The sequence below is a fragment of the Aquila chrysaetos genome, chromosome 11 (assembly GCF_900496995.4).
Source record: "Aquila chrysaetos chrysaetos chromosome 11, bAquChr1.4, whole genome shotgun sequence".
Classification (NCBI taxonomy): domain Eukaryota; kingdom Metazoa; phylum Chordata; class Aves; order Accipitriformes; family Accipitridae; genus Aquila; species Aquila chrysaetos.
Window position 1 is genome coordinate 5,377,567 of NC_044014.1, and position 24,652 is coordinate 5,402,218.

At 47.1% G+C, this 24,652-nt stretch overlaps 1 protein-coding gene across 1 annotated transcript in view; it reads right to left on the minus strand.

Moving 5' to 3' along the window:
* The window catches only part of LOC115348313 (deleted in malignant brain tumors 1 protein-like), a 105,621-nt gene that overhangs the window by 75,647 nt on the left and 5,322 nt on the right, over window positions 1-24,652 (minus strand). The window contains exons 5-17 of the mRNA XM_041127391.1: window positions 24,217-24,597; window positions 23,378-23,773; window positions 22,538-22,918; window positions 21,699-22,094; window positions 20,859-21,254; window positions 20,021-20,416; window positions 19,182-19,562; window positions 18,348-18,723; window positions 17,509-17,820; window positions 16,671-16,982; window positions 15,831-16,142; window positions 14,992-15,303; window positions 4,440-4,465 (exon numbers count right to left, since the gene is read on the minus strand). Of these exons, the coding sequence (XP_040983325.1) occupies window positions 4,440-4,465; window positions 14,992-15,303; window positions 15,831-16,142; window positions 16,671-16,982; window positions 17,509-17,820; window positions 18,348-18,723; window positions 19,182-19,562; window positions 20,021-20,416; window positions 20,859-21,254; window positions 21,699-22,094; window positions 22,538-22,918; window positions 23,378-23,773; window positions 24,217-24,597 (4,377 nt within the window). The remainder of the gene's footprint in view (window positions 1-4,439; window positions 4,466-14,991; window positions 15,304-15,830; window positions 16,143-16,670; window positions 16,983-17,508; window positions 17,821-18,347; window positions 18,724-19,181; window positions 19,563-20,020; window positions 20,417-20,858; window positions 21,255-21,698; window positions 22,095-22,537; window positions 22,919-23,377; window positions 23,774-24,216; window positions 24,598-24,652) is intronic.

Consider the following 24,652-nt stretch of genomic DNA (forward strand, 5'->3'; position numbering starts at 1 on the left):
ATAGTAGATGCTTGTGAAGACAGAGCTGAAACACACCTTTTTTCTTCCTCTCTTCCAGATCTCAAAATCAGCTGCACACATTTCATGCAAGATTTCTACAGAAAATTTAGACAGCAGGCTGAGCACGAACTATTTCAGCAAGAAAGGAAATTCTTTAATAATAAGAAAACCATAATAGGAAAGCAAAGGAGAGAAAATGAATTTCAGTACCTGAATGAAATCTAAGTAAAACTCTATTAAGAAAATAGCACTAATTTTTTTTCACTTTGTTAATAGGAATAAAATTGCATGTTTTGAGAATACATTTCATGTTTATGTGTTTCATTCATTGTTGTCAAAATATTTTATGCTAAAGAACAAGGAGATGTCATAATTTGCTTTGAATCCTACTGGAATTTAGGACATACAGCAAAGCTTTCCTGCCCTCAACCTGTGTCTTACCAGAAGTGTGTATGTGTAGCACACCTACGTGATGTACAAAGCCTCTGCTGACCTGGGTTCTGGGGGTGAAAGCAGAGCAGTGGCTCAAGCAGATCATTGAGGCTTCAGGGACACAGCAAAATGCAGCTTGGACAGCAAGACCATGGCTTTTTCCTGTGCTCATTGGGCTGCTACAGTGCTGCTATATAAAAATTACCATGCAGATAAATTGCATTTCATGAGATATTATGCACTACTGAAGGACAACAAGCGGTGCGGTACTTTGCTTAAAATGATGTCAGAATTAGGCCAAATGAATCCCTCAGAAAAACTACAGAATTTTAGAGAAAACAATAGCCATTCTTTATTTTTCTCCCTGGTTTATGCAATTTAACTAGAATTTCTCTTCTTCCTCTAAAATTTTTAGGAGAATTTTAAGGACCTAGAGTCCCCACATCACAACCAAATCCTATAGTTTTTCAGAGTAATGTTAGTTCAAGAATTCCACTAAGTGTTCAACAGAGTGGACAATTGTCTCAATGGGATTATAAAAGTTTCAATAGGAATCCAGTGGCTTTATTTCTTATATGCCAGTAAAATGTTATTAGAGTTTGAAATAATACCTAATAAACTATCATGTAGATATCTGATTACTGCATTCATTCAGGTAAAGCCCATCTGCTTTCCAGTTTGAGTTGGCTTGTTTAGACATTCTGCAGTGAACAGTATGAAAACTCTGATTTGAGAGATCCATTTTTGGTGAAGAAGTTTATTAAAGACGTTACCACTAAGTGTAAGTGAGCAAATAAATGTTGTAACCTAAGATTTGCAGTATTTATACTTTGGATATCAAAACATGCACACCACACTTGTTACACTTCACATTTCTGCCAAATACCTTTTTAGCTTGTTGTTAAACACTGAATAAGTCATCCAAAGTAAAACAACTCTGAGAAGTTAACAGCTCCAGGATTTCTTCACTGCATCTAATTCTTTGCTGTTGGACTAGAAGAACAGTCAAGACAGTGTCCAAACTGATTTTGTCCCTATTTGTATGCATTTAACTGGCAGTTCAAAGAGAGAAGCTACAGAAGTGTCCCTTGTCTTAAATCTGATTTGTTTCTTCAAACATCTACTTGGACATGCACATTTTTGAACCACACTCATAGGATTTTTGAGAAGTAAAACAGCAAACCTGGCAAAAAGTCAGAGTGGGATTAGGAAATTAAAGCTGATCTAAAACAGTTTTATTTGCTTTCATTCAGGGTCTGTCACCACCGTGACAGCATAACCATGGGGCGTGTAATTAGATAGATTCTGTCCTGCCTCACACGATAAAGGTGTCGAAAAGACAAAAGCCTGTGGTCACACAAATACAGCACTTACTTACTCTGACCCAGGAGACAGAGATGGGGCTGCGGAACGAAGCCAAGAGCAGAGAGAAGAACTAGAGCAGCCAGAGTGAGATGGCTTATCACCAGGCAAGCAGAGGACAGGTGAAGAAAACTGGATGAGGGGGATGATGGCAATATAAGTTATCACAATAATGCTTAAATAGCTAGTTAGAAAAATCATCTGCAATTATTCTAGAATATGCATAGAACTGCTTAGCTCAAAGTCACTTAAGTCACTTAAGAGATAGAAACTAGTCATGTAAGGAAAAAGTCAATGACCAAAAAAAGTTGAACCAAAAGCATTTCATGTCTTTCATTATTTTTAGATGTTCCTGATTTATCCACAGTGCTAGATTATGAAAACTAACTTCTTGTTATATTTCGTTAAACTGTACATAAGATCAAGAAGAATCAAATAATACAAGCACTATTAAATATATAGCATATGTATGCATGTATATACTCTGGAATAAATATAGATTTAAAAAAAATAAATGAATTCTTCCATAATTCTTAGATCAGATTTCTGGAACTGGAAGAATGGCTCGTTCATTACATACTTACAGACACAATTCTTGCACTGATACGAGGCACTAAGACAAGTATGACCCTGTGGCAGCAAAACGAATTCTACTAAATGGTTTAGATCATTATCATTCACTATGATGACTAATTCATAATTTTAGTAAAACAAAATTGTACTTTCATGTCTTTCATCCAATTTCCCCTTTAATCTTTTGCCCAAACCAATACCAGCATGAATGTAATTTCCATTTGTGGAATCAGCAGAAAGGACCCTAAGCAGTCTTTATATTTTTTTTATGCGCCCTGGAACAAGTCTAAGTGCTTTACCTGATTTGGTCTCCAGAACAGCGGTACCGAACAAGAGTAGCCATGTCAAAATCATAGTGATACCCATCTCATCAAGTGGTGTTGACAGAAGGAAACATCAGAATATATAGTCTCTATTTCTGAAGGGGAGTGGCTCTATAGGTTTCTCTTTCTACAGGAGAACAATGAAACAACCACAGTCCTATGATCTGAAACAAAAATATGTTTGATTTGTTATTTAAGATTTTGTAACTTCCTGGGTTTTGCAGAAAGATAATATCTCAAGAGTAACATTTTCCACTCCCTGGAGGGAAATATTTATGCTACCATAGGTTTCACAATCATCTCATTGTACAAGGAAAATGAGCTCCTATCCAAAGATACCTTTCAATTCTGGCTGATGAATCTTTTATCATCATTGTATTTTTCTTTTATGGGGAGATTCCTTGGCAGGTCTGGGGAAGGTAGTGGAATCTTGAAACTTAAATAGGCTTCCTCCACAAAGTAATAAAAAAGCTTCATAACTTGGTGCCAGCTGGTGAGGCAAGTCTCCCTGGGGAGCCATGAATGTCTTAAAGCTTTGGCATACTTTAAATGAAATAAGATAAGACCTGGTGGCCCTGTTCAAGAATGACTGGGGAGTTTCTGAAGAACCTTGCAGTTGAAGTCAACACCTCCAGCCCCAATATGAACACATTCCTTTTTGGCACTTTTAAGTTCAAGTCAAAACTCTATTCACTGGGAGACTGTTAGATTGCAAGAAAGTGTTATGAGAATCAGGGTCAGCTGATAACTTTTTGTGAAAACTGTGCAGAAAAATCAGTGGATTTTATGCATAGTTAAGTAAATTACATAGGTTGCAACTTAACTTTATTCTAAAATTTCCTTTGATCCTTTGAACCATCAAGTGGGGGGAAAAAAGGTTCAGATTTCTATTAAGAATCTCTCTTAATATATTCCTTGTTTAATTTTGCATAGTGACAATTACAGCTGTTTCATTCTTTGAAGAATGAATCCAAAGCTTTTCCACAACATGAAATAATGTTTCATTCTCATTCATCACTCTCTTGTCAGAATGGTTACTTTCATCTTTTTCTGTGTTTTAACCATTTAGCTAGAAAAGCTGATGACCATCCTAACACTGAAGAGCCAGAATTTTGTTCTTCATCTGATTCCTACATCTACAGCCATCACATCTTGGATGGCAGATGGCTTTATCAGGAGTTAAAATTTGTGGCACAATTGCTGCCATATACAAATTTATTGCCTCCAGGGGCAGTCATCAAGGATGAAGACTAAAGTCCAGGAGCCCAAGGAAAAGAGGATGACTTAGAAGGTCTTTCCACAAAGGCCAGCATTATTGGAATGGAAGAAGGAAGTGCAAAACACAAGAGGCCAAAGATAATGTTGGAAGCCTTGAAAGTGAACATTGAGAAGGGTAAATATGTTTCTTCTTTATACAAACAGCCACATTCGCACATGAATGAGGAAATATACGCAACACCTGGTATTCACTATTCATATTCTTCTGGTTTTGACATCTTGGCAAGAAGCAGAAAAAATCCAGTATATTTGACTGACCAATCAAACACTGCAATCAGTGAAGCAAGAGTAAGTGATGGATAGCAATTCTTCTTCAAGCCCTTGTAATAACTGAAAAGGGTGGGGTGGAAGGGGAACATGAGAGTGATTCCCAGGTGGTTCAAGTGAAAAAAAAAAGCCAAACTATCCAGGTAAATGAACAACACTGATTAATTAATTCTTCAGTACATTCTACACTAATTAATTCTATACTACAAACTTCAAAGATCTAGGTATTTCTAGAGATCTTGATTATTAGACAATCTCTGCACAGTAGGCATAGATAAATGTTATGTTCCAATTAATTAACGCAAATACCATACAGCACATGTTTTCATCCTTCCCATTGGCTACTTAAGTCTCTTGCAGTAACACATTTTTGTTCTGTAGGACTTCTGGCAGCTCAAAGTGTTTCTGAGCTCATTACTCTGTGAAAGAAGCTCTACCGAGTTTTGAAAACACTTTCTCTTCTGCTGACTATTGTTAGGAGACTTCTGCAGACATACTGACTTTTCTGAGGTCTGGATGAAACCGTTAAAAGGACAAAGAATATTAATCAGCTTTCCCCCATGACTACAAGAAAGTACCTACACTGGAATAAGGATATCCACAGACATCTGCACAAAGGAATGGTAGTTTGAATCCATGCGTTATGATCCAATGAGGCAGCTTAGTCTCATTTATTGGGTTCCTTGATGGCCTCTTGGGCTCTGGTGCCTGTGTCATGTGAAGCATGTCATTGCAAATCAATTTGCATTTGTTCAATGGTGAGGATGCAAGTGGATCAGAACTGTCTACTGCTGAGAGTCAAATCCACTGGATTTACTGGTAGAAGATTTCCTGAATGGGGGGGAGGCAGGGCTTGGGAAGGAAGGTTTGTGGCAGAGAGATCATCCACCAGGTACATGTGCCTTAGAGCATGACACTTTCATCATCATCAGATCTGGTTTTCTTGAATCTTGCATTTCTATAATACTCGTGGCTCAAGGAAGGCGGACAGAAATAAGGAGGATGAGTCTGAGGCACCAACTACTTGAACAGTTTAGCCGTGTTTTCTACAGCAACATTTAATATGGAAACCACTGAACCACAGGCTTCTACCTGGCATTCTGATACAACCTTGGTATATCTCCATCTGGGACCCCTGGCACAGACATAGTATGGGAAGACTCAACTCTGAACAGCACAGGTGCATGTTGGAGGCACCAAGAGCCTAGGTCTAGGATCTTTCTGCTTGTCTGATCACAATAATATTCAGAGACTAGGAGAAATAGAAAAAGTGCTATCAAGCTATGCCCTGAAAAATGGTAGGGTAGCAACACCACAGCATCAAGGCCACAGTAGGAGCAGGAGCAGGAGAGAAAACAGCACGTCTGGGAAGAGCAGAGGGGAAGGTCCTCTTCTAGAGAGGTAGGAAAGCCCGGGTCCAGGAAAGTCTTCGCTGTGGTGAGCAGGTCGCCGGATTCCTCCAAGCCTGAACAAACTCTGGTCCACACAACAGGACTGGATGAAAGGCAGGTCAGCCTCCTGGATTGCTCTGCCCTTCAAAGGTGGCTGTAGGCAGAGAGGAGGGGAAGACCCTCCTCAATCCTTGCTCCTCATGTGTGGACAGCAAAATTCACTTCCACTTTCTGTGGGCAATCCCAGTCCCTCCTCGTACGGTCCCTTCTCCACAGCATGGAGAGGGGACGAGAGGCCTGCCTGGGGTCACCAGGAAAAGGCAGCCTGAAGGAAAAAGTGGCACAGTCTGTAATGATGATTCCCATCCTCGTCAGGTCAGGATGTCAGCCTAGAGTACAGCTCACCTTCCTTACACGTCACTACTTTGTCTCTGACTCATCTCACATATAGTACATTATACTGTTCCCAACGAACTTTCCTCTTCCATAGCTGGCTAGAAAACAGGAAAGTCTAAAGAGGAGCGTTTCTCAATCAAATACCAATGACCTTTCCACCTGTAGTAAGTAGCTTCTTCCAAATAGATGCTTCCTTTATTATTGTTTTTATTTTATTTTCGCATGGGGATAGGAGACAGGTCACACTTCCTTATGGCAACTTACGTACATTCTCTGCCGCCCCCCCATTACAGGTGTAGAAATGCGTAAGAACAAGAGCAGAAATCATTGTTTGGCAAAGTCACTTTGTCAAAAGCCACATTCCCCTATCTGATAATGCGTTAGCTAGGGGTTCACACATATAGGTGGTATGTTTGAAAGTACACAAAAAAAGTATTGCTCAAAAAATATTTTCTTGCTTGCTTTTTTTAATTACACATTAACATAACAGATTTGATTATTTTTGTCCTCTATAAAAAAACTTAGAAATGGCCTACATTTTCCCAGAGAAACATGTAATTGTGAGGAACCATACCCCCCAAAGTAAGGAATGTTGTACAGCCCCTGTGCCTTTTCACGTATGGCTCATTATTGAGATATTTTTGCCTCAAAGAAACATTTTTCTTGGACTACTTTCCAGAGTATCTCATGGTGTTTGCCCTGGGTTCGGCTGGGATAGAGCTAATTTTTACAAGAAGCTGGGAGGGGGCACAGCCAGGACAGCTGACCTGAACTAGCCAAGGGGATATTCAATACCATATGATGTCATGCTCAGTATATAACTGGGGGAGCTGGCCAGGGGGAGGAGGGATCATGGCTTGGGAACAGGCTGAGCATCGGGTTCTGGGTGGTGAGCAATTGCCTTGAGCATCACTCACTTTATACATTCTTTTATTGGTATTATTATTGTTATTAGTTCTTTCCTCCTTGTGTTGGCCTATTAAACTGTCCTTATCTCAACCCATGAGGTTTTACCTTTTTCTCCTGATTCTCCTCCCCATCCCACTGGGAGGGGGGACACGAGTGAACGAGCATGGTGCTTAGGTGTCAGCTGGGCTAGCATTGAAGATGGTAGCTTATTTGGATGCTGGGATGGAAGAATCAACCTTTCCTTACATCTTAGGTATATTTGGACTTGAGGATTTTAAAGCCAGGCTCCTTTATAAGTTCAGTTCATGGTAACACAGGGTGTTGATACAGTACACTCTTCAGACAAGATCTGGATGATGGAATAGTCAAGTAAGAGTTTCCTCTACACAGATTGTAAAACTGCATAGTGAAGCAGATGGCTGGTGAAAATATCCTTCCACCTGCAAGTCTTGGGTTGCTTCTCACATTATCTGGTACGGAATGGGTTCCTGTAGTTTACGCTTCAAAAGAAATCCTCCCACTGTGAGAACGGCAGCTACCAGCACCATGGCGGTCACAGCCAGCGGCACGTGGGAGCTGGCAGCAGGCGCTGAGCTCTGAGAATCCCCTTTTGCCTGGATATCAGAGGCCAGCTCTGTGCATAAAAGAGAAAGAGAGAGGTTTACATTCGTTTTCCTGAGCTAGTTAATCTCAAAGGTAGTTAGGTAAAGAGAACTTGAATTAAAATGTTGCAATCTGGATCTGATCAGAAAACAAATTGTTTTATTGCACATTGTTTCACAAACGATTCTGTGGCCATGCCAAACAAGTAAAGGTTATGGCAAGAAGTTAAAGAGCAACTAAAAGTTTGTAATGATTACACTGTAAGACAATAAGATGCTGTTTTCTGATAGTGGAAACAGCAGCTACAGGACACAGGCAAACAACATTTCCAAAGGGACCTACAGATTGGTTGCTAATAAATAAGAGACATGCCAATCAGGCACAGACAGCTTTGAAAAATTAGTATAAATCCTGCAGGGCGAAGAGTTACATCTCATGCCTCTTCCCACAGAACTGAATCAATTGCTATTTGACATGTGGAGAACAAATAATGGATCTAAACTATGATAGGAAGTAGCTTGTAAACCTTATATAACAATTTCATTAAAAAAAAAAAATCCCCATAAGAATTATATCAGTGTTGTGAATAAACTAGCAAAGGTATATTTCAGAGCTAGATTTCATGTCTGAACTGACATGCAAACATACAGTAAGTAATATAGAGAGTCTTATGTTATTTAAGTTATTTAAACTTACCAGTGTTCCTGTTCTCAACGTGAGCTTCCCGAAGCTGGACAGGTCCAATAACAACATTCACGTTTTCCTGGGAAGAACCTGCATTCCTCTTGAACCTACTAACACAGCCTTGATAGCAGCGGGAAGAGTAGTCATTGTACCTGCACACTACCAACTCACACTGCAGGTAAACTGATGGGTATTGATTAATAAACAAAAAAGAATTAAATGAAAACCGAGCAACATCACTGTATGGTGAATAGTAAGAAGAGTAGGTAGGATCCTTAACACACCTGGAAAGATATAAAATTAACAGATTAGCTATTGTTAATAGAAACACTATTACACTATCTCTATGCAATACGTTTTGAGTTTAAATATAAAACCAGAAGGTAAGAGTATAAAAGAATTCAAAAGGATAAAAAAAAAGAAGTGTGTTTTTAGCAAAAAGAGAAATTAAGAGACAAAAATAAGTAAGAGTGGCAGTGATTTCTACCACAACAATGTATACAGCACAGAAATATCATAGCTCAACAAAGTTCGTGTAAACATGAATAGTTGAAAAATAACTAGTGGTTCAGTTCGTTTCTGTGTTTCAGGTGAGGACCTGTTTTGCATTTGCAACCAGGTCTACCTGTCTGCAAAGAGGCCCCTGCAGGTTTTTGCAGAAACAGAAAGGGCCCTTTTCTATTCTGGAAGGACAAAACTAATTCCAATACACATCTTTTATTGGGAAATAAACATGCTCTTTGGTCCTTCAATGTTTGTAGAGTACCTTGCTTGACACCTGACAGAGATCTTCAGATGTTTCACAGAGCAAGTTGCTAGATGAACCTTCCTGTCAATGAGTTTCACTTTCTAACAATTACTAGCCTTAGAAGTTACCTCACTTAGATCATACTCATTCTGGTTTAATTTAACCACCATGAAAAGAGATCACAATATTTCACCCACAATTGCTACCCCAGAATATTTCAAAGTTGTCTTTAATTATATTTGTGCTCGTTTCCCTAATAAATACACCAAGGATTTTAAGTCCTCTCATTCTTAATTTATTTTATACTGCAGTAATATCCCAACACACCTTATATTTATAGACAGATATTATTGATTTTAGATTCAGTAAATACATTTGCTTTTGGCACAGATCCATGTCACATGAATAAAAATTAACTGGAAAATTAGCAGAATCTATTCGCCCCATCTCCCTCGTGAGTGTCCTGCTCACAAAGGTAGACAATACTTCTGTGTCTGGCTTAATGAATATGTGTTTTTATAGATAAAATAAAAAGAAACCCCAACAAGAGGAAAAAAACTTCCTAAGATTCACATAAAGCATAAAAGGGAGGACATTCACCCAGTAGGCAGGAGGCACTGTGTCACTTCATTAGCCTGTCACAAGCCTGACTTCCAGCTTAGCAGTAGGTTACTACACTGCTAAGGTTACTGATGTGAACGCCCTCCCAGGAGGCAGAGAAATTCAAATCCCACCAAGCACAGAAGTGAAATAAACTAGCATGAGCCTTTCATTCCTGGAACAAAATGGGACACTGAAAGCCACACTTTTATGCTTCTAGCTCCCTGTTGGTTTTGCATTCTTTACAAGACTCCACAACTATTCCTTTTCAAATCAAAAGGCACTTTTTGTATTGAATCAAGCAAAATGTTTTTAGAATAGCAAGAAAAGGCTAAGGAATTTCTATTCTTTATGAACAGAGTGTTTTGTATTCTAGTCATGATGCTACAAAACTCTAATTCTGATGGACAGAAATGTAGAGCCATTGACATCCCTATATTTCATGCATCTATTTCAGAAACAAATTCAGACCTCAGTTTCTACACTGCGTCCTTGAGTGAAATCTCAGTGCTTGACTGCAACTTCTGAATGGCATTTCTTTGTCATACTATATTTTATTCAGGCTTTGTCAAAAAGTCTTTCTTAGAATTATATTCGTATTGAGAATTGCAACCAATGTACACTGGCCCTAAACCAACTCTTTCATAAATTAAGCTCTTTCAGAACTATGCATGCAGATACTTTTTAAGTAATTCTTGGTTCTTACCCACTTCTGATCAATTCATAGGTCAGTGTTCTAAAATTGCTAGGATCAGGTGATGCCACACATGTGTCCACAAACACCGCCAGATTTGGGTCGGAGTGGTGAAGAGAAGCTTGAAGGAACAAATTCTGATTCAGGTCAACGTAGTATGGAAAGTCATGCACTGGCCACAGGAAAGATGAGGAATTGTAGAATGTCAAGTTGACATTGTATCTGCCATACTGGGTTTCACTGACATCAGTGATGTCACTGGTGTCATTGGCAATGTACATTACTTGCACCCAGGTGTTCTGGAGCATTTTGCAGTTGAAGTGCAAGCGAAGGTCCTTTTGCCTCTTGATGATGTAACCAGAAGCAGACACTTTTATCACATTGGAGTAGGTGATAGTTTCACCGTTGCCCTATTTGACACATTAGACAAATACAAAATTATCACATGTAGTCATGTTCACAGTGCATACTATGAACTTCTGTATGTGCCAGGTCTAGCATTAGTCAGAAAGAGCATGTAATACTCAGAAAACCCAAGCATCCTGGATGGGATTGTTCACTTAACTGTCTCCTATATTTTGTTCTCTAGAACAGCACTCTGAAATAGATACAGGGATTACCTAAACCCTGGGAAGGATAAGTAGGAATGTTTAACAAACCTTAGCCTCCAGAAACACACACTTCTTTTCTGCATTCTGAATACCTGTGGGCTACAACACCCTTTGCGATTCATGACAATTTTCCAAATGTCTATTAAATTTCCATGCCCAGACTCGGAGAGCTCTCCAAAATATGTTGACACCAACCTGTCTACGTGTACCACAGCCGTTGTATGGAATGTTGAATATAACCTCGGTTGATGTAATTGTTGGTCTACAGTAAGAGTCAGACAGGCTGATGTTCCACACCGAGTAGCCCTGTGACTGGAGATAGCGTCTGTCTACAGCTGCGCGCATGTAGGTTGGCAAGCACACAAGGGCTAGGGAAGAAAATATGAATTATTCATGATTTCAGGCACTTGATAATGCTTGCATGTTACAACTTCAACAAATGCAATAGCTGCTACCATTTAGGGGAGAGAATTCATAAGCCAAACCACTTATTTTTACACCTTAGATTTAGATATGAATAAGCAATAGACTCTGACAAAATTCAGCTGACCTTCAGTTACTCTCCTGACAAAAATATGTAGCTTAAAATAGGCTTTTACCGAGACCTTGAGCCTGTATCACCACTCACACAAATTGCTAAGAAGTGGGAGTTTTTCCTGAGTAAGTATCCAAAAGCTTTTGTGGAAGGTGTAGAGCTAAACATGCAGACTGCCTTTCAGAAACACTTCTTGGGTGGGAGGGGATCCTGAAACCATCTCTATGATGGTTCACTGAGTCCATGACATGAAAAGCAATGATCCCAGGGAGAGTTCGACCTTTGGTAGAGAGAGAGATCTGATGACAGGGACCTACTGGCAACACACAGCCTCTAGAAAGGCAGTTAAAATGACAACAGAGCCAAATGTGATGGCTATCACTCGTGCCTGGGGAAGTTGTGAATGCACATTAGATAAACTTTCCCACTGGGACTGCAGGACAATACTGGAGCAGGTCACCCAGAGAAGTGGCTTTGAACATTTAATCCTTTGAATGTTTCTAGAGACTCAGCTATACAAATTCATAATGGACCTGGCCTGGTGTTGGCAATAGCTCTGCTTTGAATAGTTGAACTAGGAAGCCTCCAAAGGTCCTTTCTAACCAATGTTTCTATGATTCTGTCCACAAAGGTAGTAAAAATATATATGAATAATGATGTGATAAGAAGAAATATGAATTTAGACTGGCCATCATAGAAAACATATAAAGGCAATTAATTTGATACTTGAAGAATTTTTTAAAAATTAAAAAATAATTATTGTCTGAAAGTGATTGGGTAATAACCAGTTATGAAATACAAGTAGGAATGTTATCTATGTGGAATTTCTTCAACAACATTAACAAATACTTATTTAGCAAATAAAATCAGGATAGAATCATAGAATCATAGAATCATAGAATGGTTTGGGTTGGAAGGGTCCTTAAAGATCACCTAGTTCCAACTCCCCTGCCATGGGCAGGGACACCTTCCACCAGACCAGGTTGCCCAAAGCCCCATCCAACCTGGCCTTGAACACTGCCAGGGATGGGGCAGCCACAGCTTCTCTGGGCAACCTGTGCCACTGCCTCACCACCCTCACAGGGAAGAACTTCTTCCTTACATCTAACCTAAATCTGCCCTCTTTCAGTGTAAAGCCATTACCCCTTGTCCTATCACTACAGGCCCTTGTAAAAAGTCCCTCCCCATCTCTCTTGTAGCCCCCCTTTAGGCACTGGAAGGCTGCTCTAAGGTCTCCCCGGAGCCTTCTCTTCTCCGGGCTGAACAACCCCAACTCTCTCAGCCTGTCTCCATAGGAGAGGTGCTCCAGCCCCCTGATCATCTTCGTGGCCCTCCTCTGGACCCGCTCCACCAGGTCCATGTCCTTCTAATGCTGGGGACCCCAGAGCTGAAGGCAGTACTGCAGGTGGGGTCTCACGAGAGCAGAGCAGAGGGGCAGAATCCCCTCCCTCGACCTGCTGGTCACACTTCTCTTGATGCAGCCCAGGATGCGATTGGCTTTCTGGGCTGCAAGCACACATTGCCGGGTCATGTTGAGCTTCTTGTCAACCAACACCCCCAAGTCCTTCTCCGCAGGGCTGCTCTCAATCCACTCATCGCCCAGCCTGTATTTGTGCTTGGGGTTGCCCTGACCCACGTGCAGGATGTCGCACTTGGCCTTGTTGAACTTCATGAGGTTGGCACAGTCCCACCTCTCAAGCCTGTCCAGGTCCCTCTGGATGGCATCCCTCCCCTCCAGCGTGTCGACCGCACCACACAGCTTGGTGTCATCGGCAAACTTGCTGAGGGTGCACTCAATCTCACTGTCCATGTCGCCAACAAAAATGTTAAATAGCGCTGGTCCCAGTACTGACCCCTGCAGAACGCTACTCGTCACTGCTGTCCACTCGGACATCGAGCTGTTGACTGCAACTCTTTGAGTGCGACCATCCAGCCAATTCCTTCTCCACCAAGTGGTCCATCCATCAAATCCACATCTCTCCAATGTAGAGACAAGGATGTCAAGTGGCACAGTGTCCAATGCTTCGCACAACTTCAGGTAGATTATGTTAGTTGCTCTTCCCTTATCCACCAACGCTGTAACCCCGTCATAGAAGGCCACCAAATTTGTCAGGCATGATTTGCCCTTAGCGAAGCCATGTTGGCTGGTATAAAAGCTTCTGTGCAAAGAAAACATTACAAACAGCATAGAAACTTACTGGTGTTCTGGTCTGCTGGAAAGGACTGATACTCGGCACGAAAACCTCTATTGGAATATGTGGAATCACTGTGAAATCTGACAGTCATAAAGTTTGAGGATGATGTATACGTGAGATGAGAACTAGAACAAATTCTTCCAAGCAGAGGAGAAGTATTGGGTGGCCCATCAAAGATCTCAATATAGTCATTCTGGCATCCACCTTGCAACCTGAGGAAGAAACATGAATATATAATAAAATGCATTTAGTAAACTTTGGTTTTTAAGTGCTGAAAAAACAATAAACTAAGATACTGCACTCACACAATTCCCATGTAATATTTATAATTCACTTATAAGCATGGGAAATGTGCTTGGGAACTGTGACTGTAGTTGAGATTTGGGATCCATTTATTGCCCAAGCAGAAATTGGTTTACTTACTGAATACTTCCAAAGGTAAGAATAATGCGGAAATTATCCTTTACTTGTATTTGCCACAAACAATCTGCATTATCTGGATAATTCAAAGGATAAGAAGGACTCTGAAGTGTTCCAAATGAATTAAAAAGTAAGCCACCACAAATATATTTTCTAGCTTCAAAAAAAAAGAAAGAAAATAAGATACAGATGTGATTAATTTAGATATACTTCTGATCAAATGAAAATACATTTTATATATCCAAGCCATAGCAACAGGAGGTTAAATCTCCACAGAAACTGAACTGTTCTGCTACTGTAATTCAGGCTACAAGTGTGACGATCTCTTAGATGAATACTGACTCTCCCTTGCTATTCTGCATGTGGTTAGCTTAAGGCATACAAGAATGAGTGAAAGTAAGATGTACTGGCCCAAATAACATAAAAATGATAGAACAAAGAAAAGACAATTTCCTACAAAATCAACAGAGTCTGAAATTCACCTGCAACAACATAATCAGATAGACATGGGGGACCAGTATGTAGCATTTAAACAGTTGGAACCAATAATGATTTTTTCCAAAAGTATTACAATGTTCAAACGATACAACCCCAACCTATATACTAGCAACTAATACACCTCCGAAGGAATGCATTGGACAAATGAAAAAAGCAGACGTACCTGGAGTAGTTGACGGTGGAGTGGTAACAGTGATCGGGGTTCCGGCATCTGTAGGGAAGGAAGAGAAAGAAGCACGTGAGGACCTTGTGGGTGAAGGAGCACAGCCCGGTTTTCTCCCAGCACTGGGGATGGTGGTGACACCCTGTCAGATGGCAATGGAGACTTGGGGGTCTCCGCAGGGTGGTCTTCCGTGGAGGGAGCAACAAAAAAACGCAACCTTTGAACACATCTCCAGCGCATAGCTAATTGCAGCCAACAAGGGGCACTGTTGAAAGCCTCCTGGTATTTAGGAAGGAAAAGCAACCGTACCTGAGCACACAACGCCGGCATCTTCACTGTGGTGACAGTTGTGGACGCCCCAGCCACGGTGGCTGCACTGGAAGAGGGAGGACTCACTCCCCGTGCAGTGCACATCGTCCAGGTAGATATCGCCAGTGCCTTGTCCAAAGTAGGCATTTGATGGTGCAGAAACAGCAAAGCCGCATCCCAGCTGCCTGCACACGACCTTGGCGTCATTCAGGTCCCAGCTGTCATCACAGACGGTGCCCCGGCGCCCGTACTGGTAAATCTCTACGCGCCCCTCGCACCGGTTCCTGCCGTTCACCAGGCTCAGGGAGGCACCTGGGAAAGAAGGAGACAGGGAAAACATGGGAAAACCCTCGACCACTGGCAATGCTCGAGGAGACTCAGGCCAGCAGGACTGCCACCCTCTGCTTGATTAGGCTGTGTGTTTCCCTGGCTCTGCTCTCCCACGGAGAAGAGCAAACCCACCCTGTGAGCCCATAACTGCTACCGCCAAAAGTAGCGGCCAGAAGAAACATGACAAATTCAGGCCCACCTGGAGGAATGGATGCCGTGAAGCTGGGTGTGGTCGTGGAGGAGGCATCTGTAGGGAAGGAAGAGAAAGAAGCACGTGAGGACCTTGTGGGTGAAGGAGCACAGCCCGGTTTTCTCCCAGCACTGGGGATGGTGGTGACACCCCGTCAGATGGGCAATGGAGACTTGGGGGTCTCCGCAGGGTGGTCTTCCGTGGAGGGAGCAACAAAAAAACGCAACCTTTGAACACATCTCCAGCGCATAGCTAATTGCAGCCAACAAGGGGCACTGTTGAAAGCCTCCTGGTATTTAGGAAGGAAAAGCAACCGTACCTGAGCACACAACGCCGGCATCTTCACTGTGTTGACAGTTGTGGACGCCCCAGCCACGGTGGCTGCACTGGAAGAGGGAGGACTCATTCCCCGTGCAGTGCACATCGTCCAGGTAGATATCGCCAGTGCCTTGTCCAAAGTAGGCATTTGATGGTGCAGAAACAGCAAAGCCGCATCCCAGCTGCCTGCACACGACCTTGGCGTCGTTCAGGTCCCAGCTGTCATCACAGACGGTGCCCCGGCGCCCGTACTGGTAAATCTCTACGCGCCCCTCGCACCGGTTCCTGCCGTTCACCAGGCTCAGGGAGGCACCTGGGAAAGAAGGAGACAGGGAAAACATGGGAAAACCCTCGACCACTGGCAATGCTCGAGGAGACTCAGGCCAGCAGGACTGCCACCCTCTGCTTGATTAGGCTGTGTGTTTCCCTGGCTCTGCTCTCCCACGGAGAAGAGCAAACCCACCCTGTGAGCCCATAACTGCTACCGCCAAAAGTAGCGGCCAGAAGAAACATGACAAATTCAGGCCCACCTGGAGGAATGGATGCCGTGAAGCTGGGTGTGGTCGTGGAGGAGGCATCTGTAGGGAAGGAAGAGAAAGAAGCACGTGAGGACCTTGTGGGTGAAGGAGCACAGCCCGGTTTTCTCCCAGCACTGGGGATGGTGGTGACACCCCGTCAGATGGGCAATGGAGACTTGGGGGTCTCCGCAGGGTGGTCTTCCGTGGAGGGAGCAACAAAAAAAACGCAACCTTTGAACACATCTCCAGCGCATAGCTAATTGCAGCCAACAAGGGGCACTGTTGAAAGCCTCCTGGTATTTAGGAAGGAAAAGCAACCGTACCTGAGCACACAACGCCGGCATCTTCACTGTGTTGACAGTTGTGGACGCCCCAGCCACGGTGGCTGCACTGGAAGAGGGAGGACTCATTCCCCGTGCAGTGCACATCGTCCAGGTAGATATCGCCAGTGCCTTGTCCAAAGTAGGCATTTGATGGTGCAGAAACAGCAAAGCCGCATCCCAGCTGCCTGCACACGACCTTGGCGTCGTTCAGGTCCCAGCTGTCATCACAGACGGTGCCCCGGCGCCCGTACTGGTAAATCTCTACGCGCCCCTCGCACCGGTTCCTGCCGTTCACCAGGCTCAGGGAGGCACCTGGGAAAGAAGGAGACAGGGAAAACATGGGAAAACCCTCGACCACTGGCAATGCTCGAGGAGACTCAGGCCAGCAGGACTGCCACCCTCTGCTTGATTAGGCTGTGTGTTTCCCTGGCTCTGCTCTCCCACGGAGAAGAGCAAACCCACCCTGTGAGCCCATAACTGCTACCGCCAAAAGTAGCGGCCAGAAGAAACATGACAAATTCAGGCCCACCTGGAGGAATGGATGCCGTGAAGCTGGGTGTGGTCGTGGAGGAGGCATCTGTAGGGAAGGAAGAGAAAGAAGCACGTGAGGACCTTGTGGGTGAAGGAGCACAGCCCGGTTTTCTCCCAGCACTGGGGATGGTGGTGACACCCTGTCAGATGGCAATGGAGACTTGGGGGTCTCCGCAGGGTGGTCTTCCGTGGAGGGAGCAACAAAAAAACACAACCTTTGAACACATCTCCAGCGCATAGCTAATTGCAGCCAACAAGGGGCACTGTTGAAAGCCTCCTGGTATTTAGGAAGGAAAAGCAACCGTACCTGAGCACACAACGCCGGCATCTTCACTGTGGTGACAGTTGTGGACGCCCCAGCCACGGTGGCTGCACTGGAAGAGGGAGGACTCACTCCCCGTGCAGTGCACATCGTCCAGGTAGATATCGCCAGTGCCTTGTCCAAAGTAGGCATTTGATGGTGCAGAAACAGCAAAGCCGCATCCCAGCTGCCTGCACACGACCTTGGCGTCGTTCAGGTCCCAGCTGTCATCACAGACGGTGCCCCGGCGCCCGTACTGGTAAATCTCTACGCGCCCCTCGCACCGGTTCCTGCCGTTCACCAGGCTCAGGGAGGCACCTGGGAAAGAAGGAGACAGGGAAAACATGGGAAAACCCTCGACCACTGGCAATGCTCGAGGAGACTCAGGCCAGCAGGACTGCCACCCTCTGCTTGATTAGGCTGTGTGTTTCCCTGGCTCTGCTCTCCCACGGAGAAGAGCAAACCCACCCTGTGAGCCCATAACTGCTACCGCCAAAAGTAGCGGCCAGAAGAAACATGACAAATTCAGGCCCACCTGGAGGAATGGATGCCGTGAAGCTGGGTGTGGTCGTGGAGGAGGCATCTGTAGGGAAGGAAGAGAAAGAAGCACGTGAGGACCTTGTGGGTGAAGGAGCACAGCCCGGTTTTCTCCCAGCACTGGGGATGGTGGTGACACCCCGTCAGATGGGCAATGGAGACTTGGGGGTCTCCGCAGGGTGGTCTTCCGTGGAGGGAGCAACAAAAAAACGCAACCTTTGAACACATCTCCAGCGCATAGCTAATTGCAGCCAACAAGGGGCACTGTTGAAAGCCTCCTGGTATTTAGGAAGGAAAAGCAACCGTACCTGAGCACACAACGCCGGCATCTTCACTGTGTTGACAGTTGTGGACGCCCCAGCCACGGTGGCTGCACTGGAAGAGGGAGGACTCATTCCCCGTGCAGTGCACATCGTCCAGGTAGATATCGCCAGTGCCTTGTCCAAAGTAGGCATTTGATGGTGCAGAAACAGCAAAGCCGCATCCCAGCTGCCTGCACACGACCTTGGCGTCGTTCAGGTCCCAGCTGTCATCACAGACGGTGCCCCGGCGCCCGTACTGGTAAATCTCTACGCGCCCCTCGCACCGGTTCCTGCCGTTCACCAGGCTCAGGGAGGCACCTGGGAAAGAAGGAGACAGGGAAAACATGGGAAAACCCTCGACCACTGGCAATGCTCGAGGAGACTCAGGCCAGCAGGACTGCCACCCTCTGCTTGATTAGGCTGTGTGTTTCCCTGGCTCTGCTCTCCCACGGAGAAGAGCAAACCCACCCTGTGAGCCCATAACTGCTACCGCCAAAAGTAGCGGCCAGAAGAAACATGACAAATTCAGGCCCACCTGGAGGAATGGATGCCGTGAAGCTGGGTGTGGTCGTGGAGGAGGCATCTGTAGGGAAGGAAGAGAAAGAAGCACGTGAGGACCTTGTGGGTGAAGGAGCACAGCCCGGTTTTCTCCCAGCACTGGGGATGGTGGTGACACCCCGTCAGATGGGCAATGGAGACTTGGGGGTCTCCGCAGGGTGGTCTTCCGTGGAGGGAGCAACAAAAAAACGCAACCTTTGAACACATCTCCAGCGCATAGCTAATTGCAGCCAACAAGGGGCACTGTTGAAAGCCTCCTGGTATTTAGGAAGGAAAAGCAACCGTACCTGAGCACACAACGCCGGCATCTTCACTGTGTTGACAGTTGTGGACGCCCCAGCCACGGTGGCTGCACTGGAAGAGGGAGGACTCATTCCCCGTGCAGTGCACATCGTCCAGGTAGATATCGCCAGTGCCTTGTCCAAAGTAGGCATTTGATGGTGCAGAAACAGCAAAGCCGCATCCCAGCTGCCTGCACACGACCTTGGCGTCGTTCAGGTCCCAGCTGTCATCACAGACGGTGCCCCGGCGCCCGTACTGGTAAATCTCTACGCGCCCCTCGCACCGGTTCCTGCCGTTCACCAGGCTCAGGGAGGCACCTGGGAAAGAAGGAGACAGGGAAAACATGGGAAAACCCTCGACCACTGGCAATGCTCGAGGAGACTCAGGCCAGCAGGACTGCCACCCTCTGCTTGATTAGGCTGTGTGTTTCCCTGGCTCTGCTCTCCCACGGAGAAGAGCAAACCCACCCTGTGAGCCCATAACTGCTACCGCCAAAAGTAGCGGCCAGAAGAAACATGACAAATTCAGGCCCACCTGGAGGAATGGATGCCGTGAAGCTGGGTGTGGTCGTGGAGGAGGCATCTGTAGGGAAGGAAGAGAAAGAAGCACGTGAGGACCTTGTGGGTGAAGGAGCACAGCCCGGTTTTCTCCCAGCACTGGGGATGTGGGTGCCACCCCGTCAGATGGGCAATGGAGACTTGGGGGTCTCCGCAGGGTGGTCTTCCGTGGAGGGAGCAACAAAAAAACGCAACCTTTGAACACATCTCCAGCGCATAGCTAATTGCAGCCAACAAGGGGCACTGTTGAAAGCCTCCTGGTATTTAGGAAGGAAAAGCAACCGTACCTGAGCACACAACGCCGGCATCTTCACTGTGTTGACAGTTGTGGACGCCCCAGCCACGGTGGCTGCACTGGAAGAGGGAGGACTCACTCCCCGTGCAGTGCACATCGTCCAGGTAGATATCGCCAGTGCCTTGTCCAAAGTAGGCATTTGATGGTGCAGAAACAGCAAAGCCGCATCCCAGCTGCCTGCACACGACCTTGGCGTCGTTCAGGTCCCAGCTGTCATCACAGACGGTGCCCCGGCGCCCGTACTGGTAAATCTCTACGCGCCCCTCGCACCGGTTCCTGCCGTTCACCAGGCTCAGGGAGGCACCTGGGAAAGAAGGAGACAGGGAAAACATGGGAAAACCCTCGACCACTGGCAATGCTCGAGGAGACTCAGGCCAGCAGGACTGCCACCCTCTGCTTGATTAGGCTGTGTGTTTCCCTGGCTCTGCTCTCCCACGGAGAAGAGCAAACCCACCCTGTGAGCCCATAACTGCTACCGCCAAAAGTAGCGGCCAGAAGAAACATGACAAATTCAGGCCCACCTGGAGGAATGGATGCCGTGAAGCTGGGTGTGGTCGTGGAGGAGGCATCTGTAGGGAAGGAAGAGAAAGAAGCACGTGAGGACCTTGTGGGTGAAGGAGCACAGCCCGGTTTTCTCCCAGCACTGGGGATGGTGGTGACACCCTGTCAGATGGCAATGGAGACTTGGGGGTCTCCGCAGGGTGGTCTTCCGTGGAGGGAGCAACAAAAAAACACAACCTTTGAACACATCTCCAGCGCATAGCTAATTGCAGCCAACAAGGGGCACTGTTGAAAGCCTCCTGGTATTTAGGAAGGAAAAGCAACCGTACCTGAGCACACAACGCCGGCATCTTCACTGTGGTGACAGTTGTGGACGCCCCAGCCACGGTGGCTGCACTGGAAGAGGGAGGACTCACTCCCCGTGCAGTGCACATCGTCCAGGTAGATATCGCCAGTGCCTTGTCCAAAGTAGGCATTTGATGGTGCAGAAACAGCAAAGCCGCATCCCAGCTGCCTGCACACGACCTTGGCGTCGTTCAGGTCCCAGCTGTCATCACAGACGGTGCCCCGGCGCCCGTACTGGTAAATCTCTACGCGCCCCTCGCACCGGTTCCTGCCGTTCACCAGGCTCAGGGAGGCACCTGGGAAAGAAGGAGACAGGGAAAACATGGGAAAACCCTCGACCACTGGCAATGCTCGAGGAGACTCAGGCCAGCAGGACTGCCACCCTCTGCTTGATTAGGCTGTGTGTTTCCCTGGCTCTGCTCTCCCACGGAGAAGAGCAAACCCACCCTGTGAGCCCATAACTGCTACCGCCAAAAGTAGCGGCCAGAAGAAACATGACAAATTCAGGCCCACCTGGAGGAATGGATGCCGTGAAGCTGGGGTGTGGTCGTGGAGGAGGCATCTGTAGGGAAGGAAGAGAAAGAAGCACGTGAGGACCTTGTGGGTGAAGGAGCACAGCCCGGTTTTCTCCCAGCACTGGGGATGGTGGTGACACCCCGTCAGATGGGCAATGGAGACTTGGGGGTCTCCGCAGGGTGGTCTTCCGTGGAGGGAGCAACAAAAAAACGCAACCTTTGAACACATCTCCAGCGCATAGCTAATTGCAGCCAACAAGGGGCACTGTTGAAAGCCTCCTGGTATTTAGGAAGGAAAAGCAACCGTACCTGAGCACACAACGCCGGCATCTTCACTGTGTTGACAGTTGTGGACGCCCCAGCCACGGTGGCTGCACTGGAAGAGGGAGGACTCATTCCCCGTGCAGTGCACATCGTCCAGGTAGATATCGCCAGTGCCTTGTCCAAAGTAGGCATTTGATGGTGCAGAAACAGCAAAGCCGCATCCCAGCTGCCTGCACACGACCTTGGCATCGTTCAGGTCCCAGCTGTCATCACAGACGGTGCCCCGGCGCCCGTACTGGTAAATCTCTACGCGCCCCTCGCACCGGTTCCTGCCGTTCACCAGGCTCAGGGAGGCACCTGGGAAAGAAGGAGACAGGGAAAACATGGGAAAACCCTCGACCACTGGCAATGCTCGAGGAGACTCAGGCCAGCAGGACTGCCACCCTCTGCTTGATTAGGCTGTGTGTTTCCCTGGCTCTGCTCTCCCACGGAGAAGAGCAAACCCACCCTGTGAGCCCATAACTGCTACCGCCAAAAGTAGCGGCCAGAAGAAACATGACAAATTCAGGCCCACCTGGAGGAATGGATGCCGTGAAGCTGGGTGTGGTCGTGGAGGAGGCATCTGTAGGGAAGGAAGAGAAAGAAGCACGTGAGGACCTTGTGGGTGAAGGAGCACAGCCCGGTTTTCTCCCAGCACTGGGGATGTGGGTGCCACCCCGTCAGATGGGCAATGGAGACTTGGGGGTCTCCGCAGGGTGGTCTTCCGTGGAGGGAGCAACAAAAAAACGCAACCTTTGAACACATCTCCAGCGCATAGCTAATTGCAGCCAACAAGGGGCACTGTTGAAAGCCTCCTGGTATTTAGGAAGGAAAAGCAACCGTACCTGAGCACACAACGCCGGCATCTTCACTGTGTTGACAGTTGTGGACGCCCCAGCCACGGTGGCTGCACTGGAAGAGGGAGGACTCACTCCCCGTGCAGTGCACATCGTCCAGGTAGATATCGCCAGTGCCTTGTCCAAAGTAGGCATTTGATGGTGCAGAAACAGCAAAGCCGCATCCCAGCTGCCTGCACACGACCTTGGCGTCATTCAGGTCCCAGCTGTCATCACAGACGGTGCCCCGGCGCCCGTACTGGTAAATCTCTACGCGCCCCTCGCACCGGTTCCTGCCGTTCACCAGGCTCAGGGAGGCACCTGGGAAAGAAGGAGACAGGGAAAACATGGGAAAACCCTCGACCACTGGCAATGCTCGAGGAGACTCAGGCCAGCAGGACTGCCACCCTCTGCTTGATTAGGCTGTGTGTTTCCCTGGCTCTGCTCTCCCACGGAGAAGAGCAAACCCACCCTGTGAGCCCATAACTGCTACCGCCAAAAGTAGCGGCCAGAAGAAACATGACAAATTCAGGCCCACCTGGAGGAATGGATGCCGTGAAGCTGGGTGTGGTCGTGGAGGAGGCATCTGTAGGGAAGGAAGAGAAAGAAGCACGTGAGGACCTTGTGGGTGAAGGAGCACAGCCCGGTTTTCTCCCAGCACTGGGGATGGTGGTGACACCCCGTCAGATGGGCAATGGAGACTTGGGGGTCTCCGCAGGGTGGTCTTCCGTGGAGGGAGCAACAAAAAAAACGCAACCTTTGAACACATCTCCAGCGCATAGCTAATTGCAGCCAACAAGGGGCACTGTTGAAAGCCTCCTGGTATTTAGGAAGGAAAAGCAACCGTACCTGAGCACACAACGCCGGCATCTTCACTGTGTTGACAGTTGTGGACGCCCCAGCCACGGTGGCTGCACTGGAAGAGGGAGGACTCATTCCCCGTGCAGTGCACATCGTCCAGGTAGATATCGCCAGTGCCTTGTCCAAAGTAGGCATTTGATGGTGCAGAAACAGCAAAGCCGCATCCCAGCTGCCTGCACACGACCTTGGCGTCGTTCAGGTCCCAGCTGTCATCACAGACGGTGCCCCGGCGCCCGTACTGGTAAATCTCTACGCGCCCCTCGCACCGGTTCCTGCCGTTCACCAGGCTCAGGGAGGCACCTGGGAAAGAAGGAGACAGGGAAAACATGGGAAAACCCTCGACCACTGGCAATGCTCGAGGAGACTCAGGCCAGCAGGACTGCCACCCTCTGCTTGATTAGGCTGTGTGTTTCCCTGGCTCTGCTCTCCCACGGAGAAGAGCAAACCCACCCTGTGAGCCCATAACTGCTACCGCCAAAAGTAGCGGCCAGAAGAAACATGACAAATTCAGGCCCACCTGGAGGAATGGATGCCGTGAAGCTGGGTGTGGTCGTGGAGGAGGCATCTGTAGGGAAGGAAGAGAAAGAAGCACGTGAGGACCTTGTGGGTGAAGGAGCACAGCCCGGTTTTCTCCCAGCACTGGGGATGTGGGTGCCACCCCGTCAGATGGGCAATGGAGACTTGGGGGTCTCCGCAGGGTGGTCTTCCGTGGAGGGAGCAACAAAAAAACGCAACCTTTGAACACATCTCCAGCGCATAGCTAATTGCAGCCAACAAGGGGCACTGTTGAAAGCCTCCTGGTATTTAGGAAGGAAAAGCAACCGTACCTGAGCACACAACGCCGGCATCTTCACTGTGTTGACAGTTGTGGACGCCCCAGCCACGGTGGCTGCACTGGAAGAGGGAGGACTCACTCCCCGTGCAGTGCACATCGTCCAGGTAGATATCGCCAGTGCCTTGTCCAAAGTAGGCATTTGATGGTGCAGAAACAGCAAAGCCGCATCCCAGCTGCCTGCACACGACCTTGGCGTCATTCAGGTCCCAGCTGTCATCACAGACGGTGCCCCGGCGCCCGTACTGGTAAATCTCTACGCGCCCCTCGCACCGGTTCCTGCCGTTCACCAGGCTCAGGGAGGCACCTGGGAAAGAAGGAGACAGGGAAAACATGGGAAAACCCTCGACCACTGGCAATGCTCGAGGAGACTCAGGCCAGCAGGACTGCCACCCTCTGCTTGATTAGGCTGTGTGTTTCCCTGGC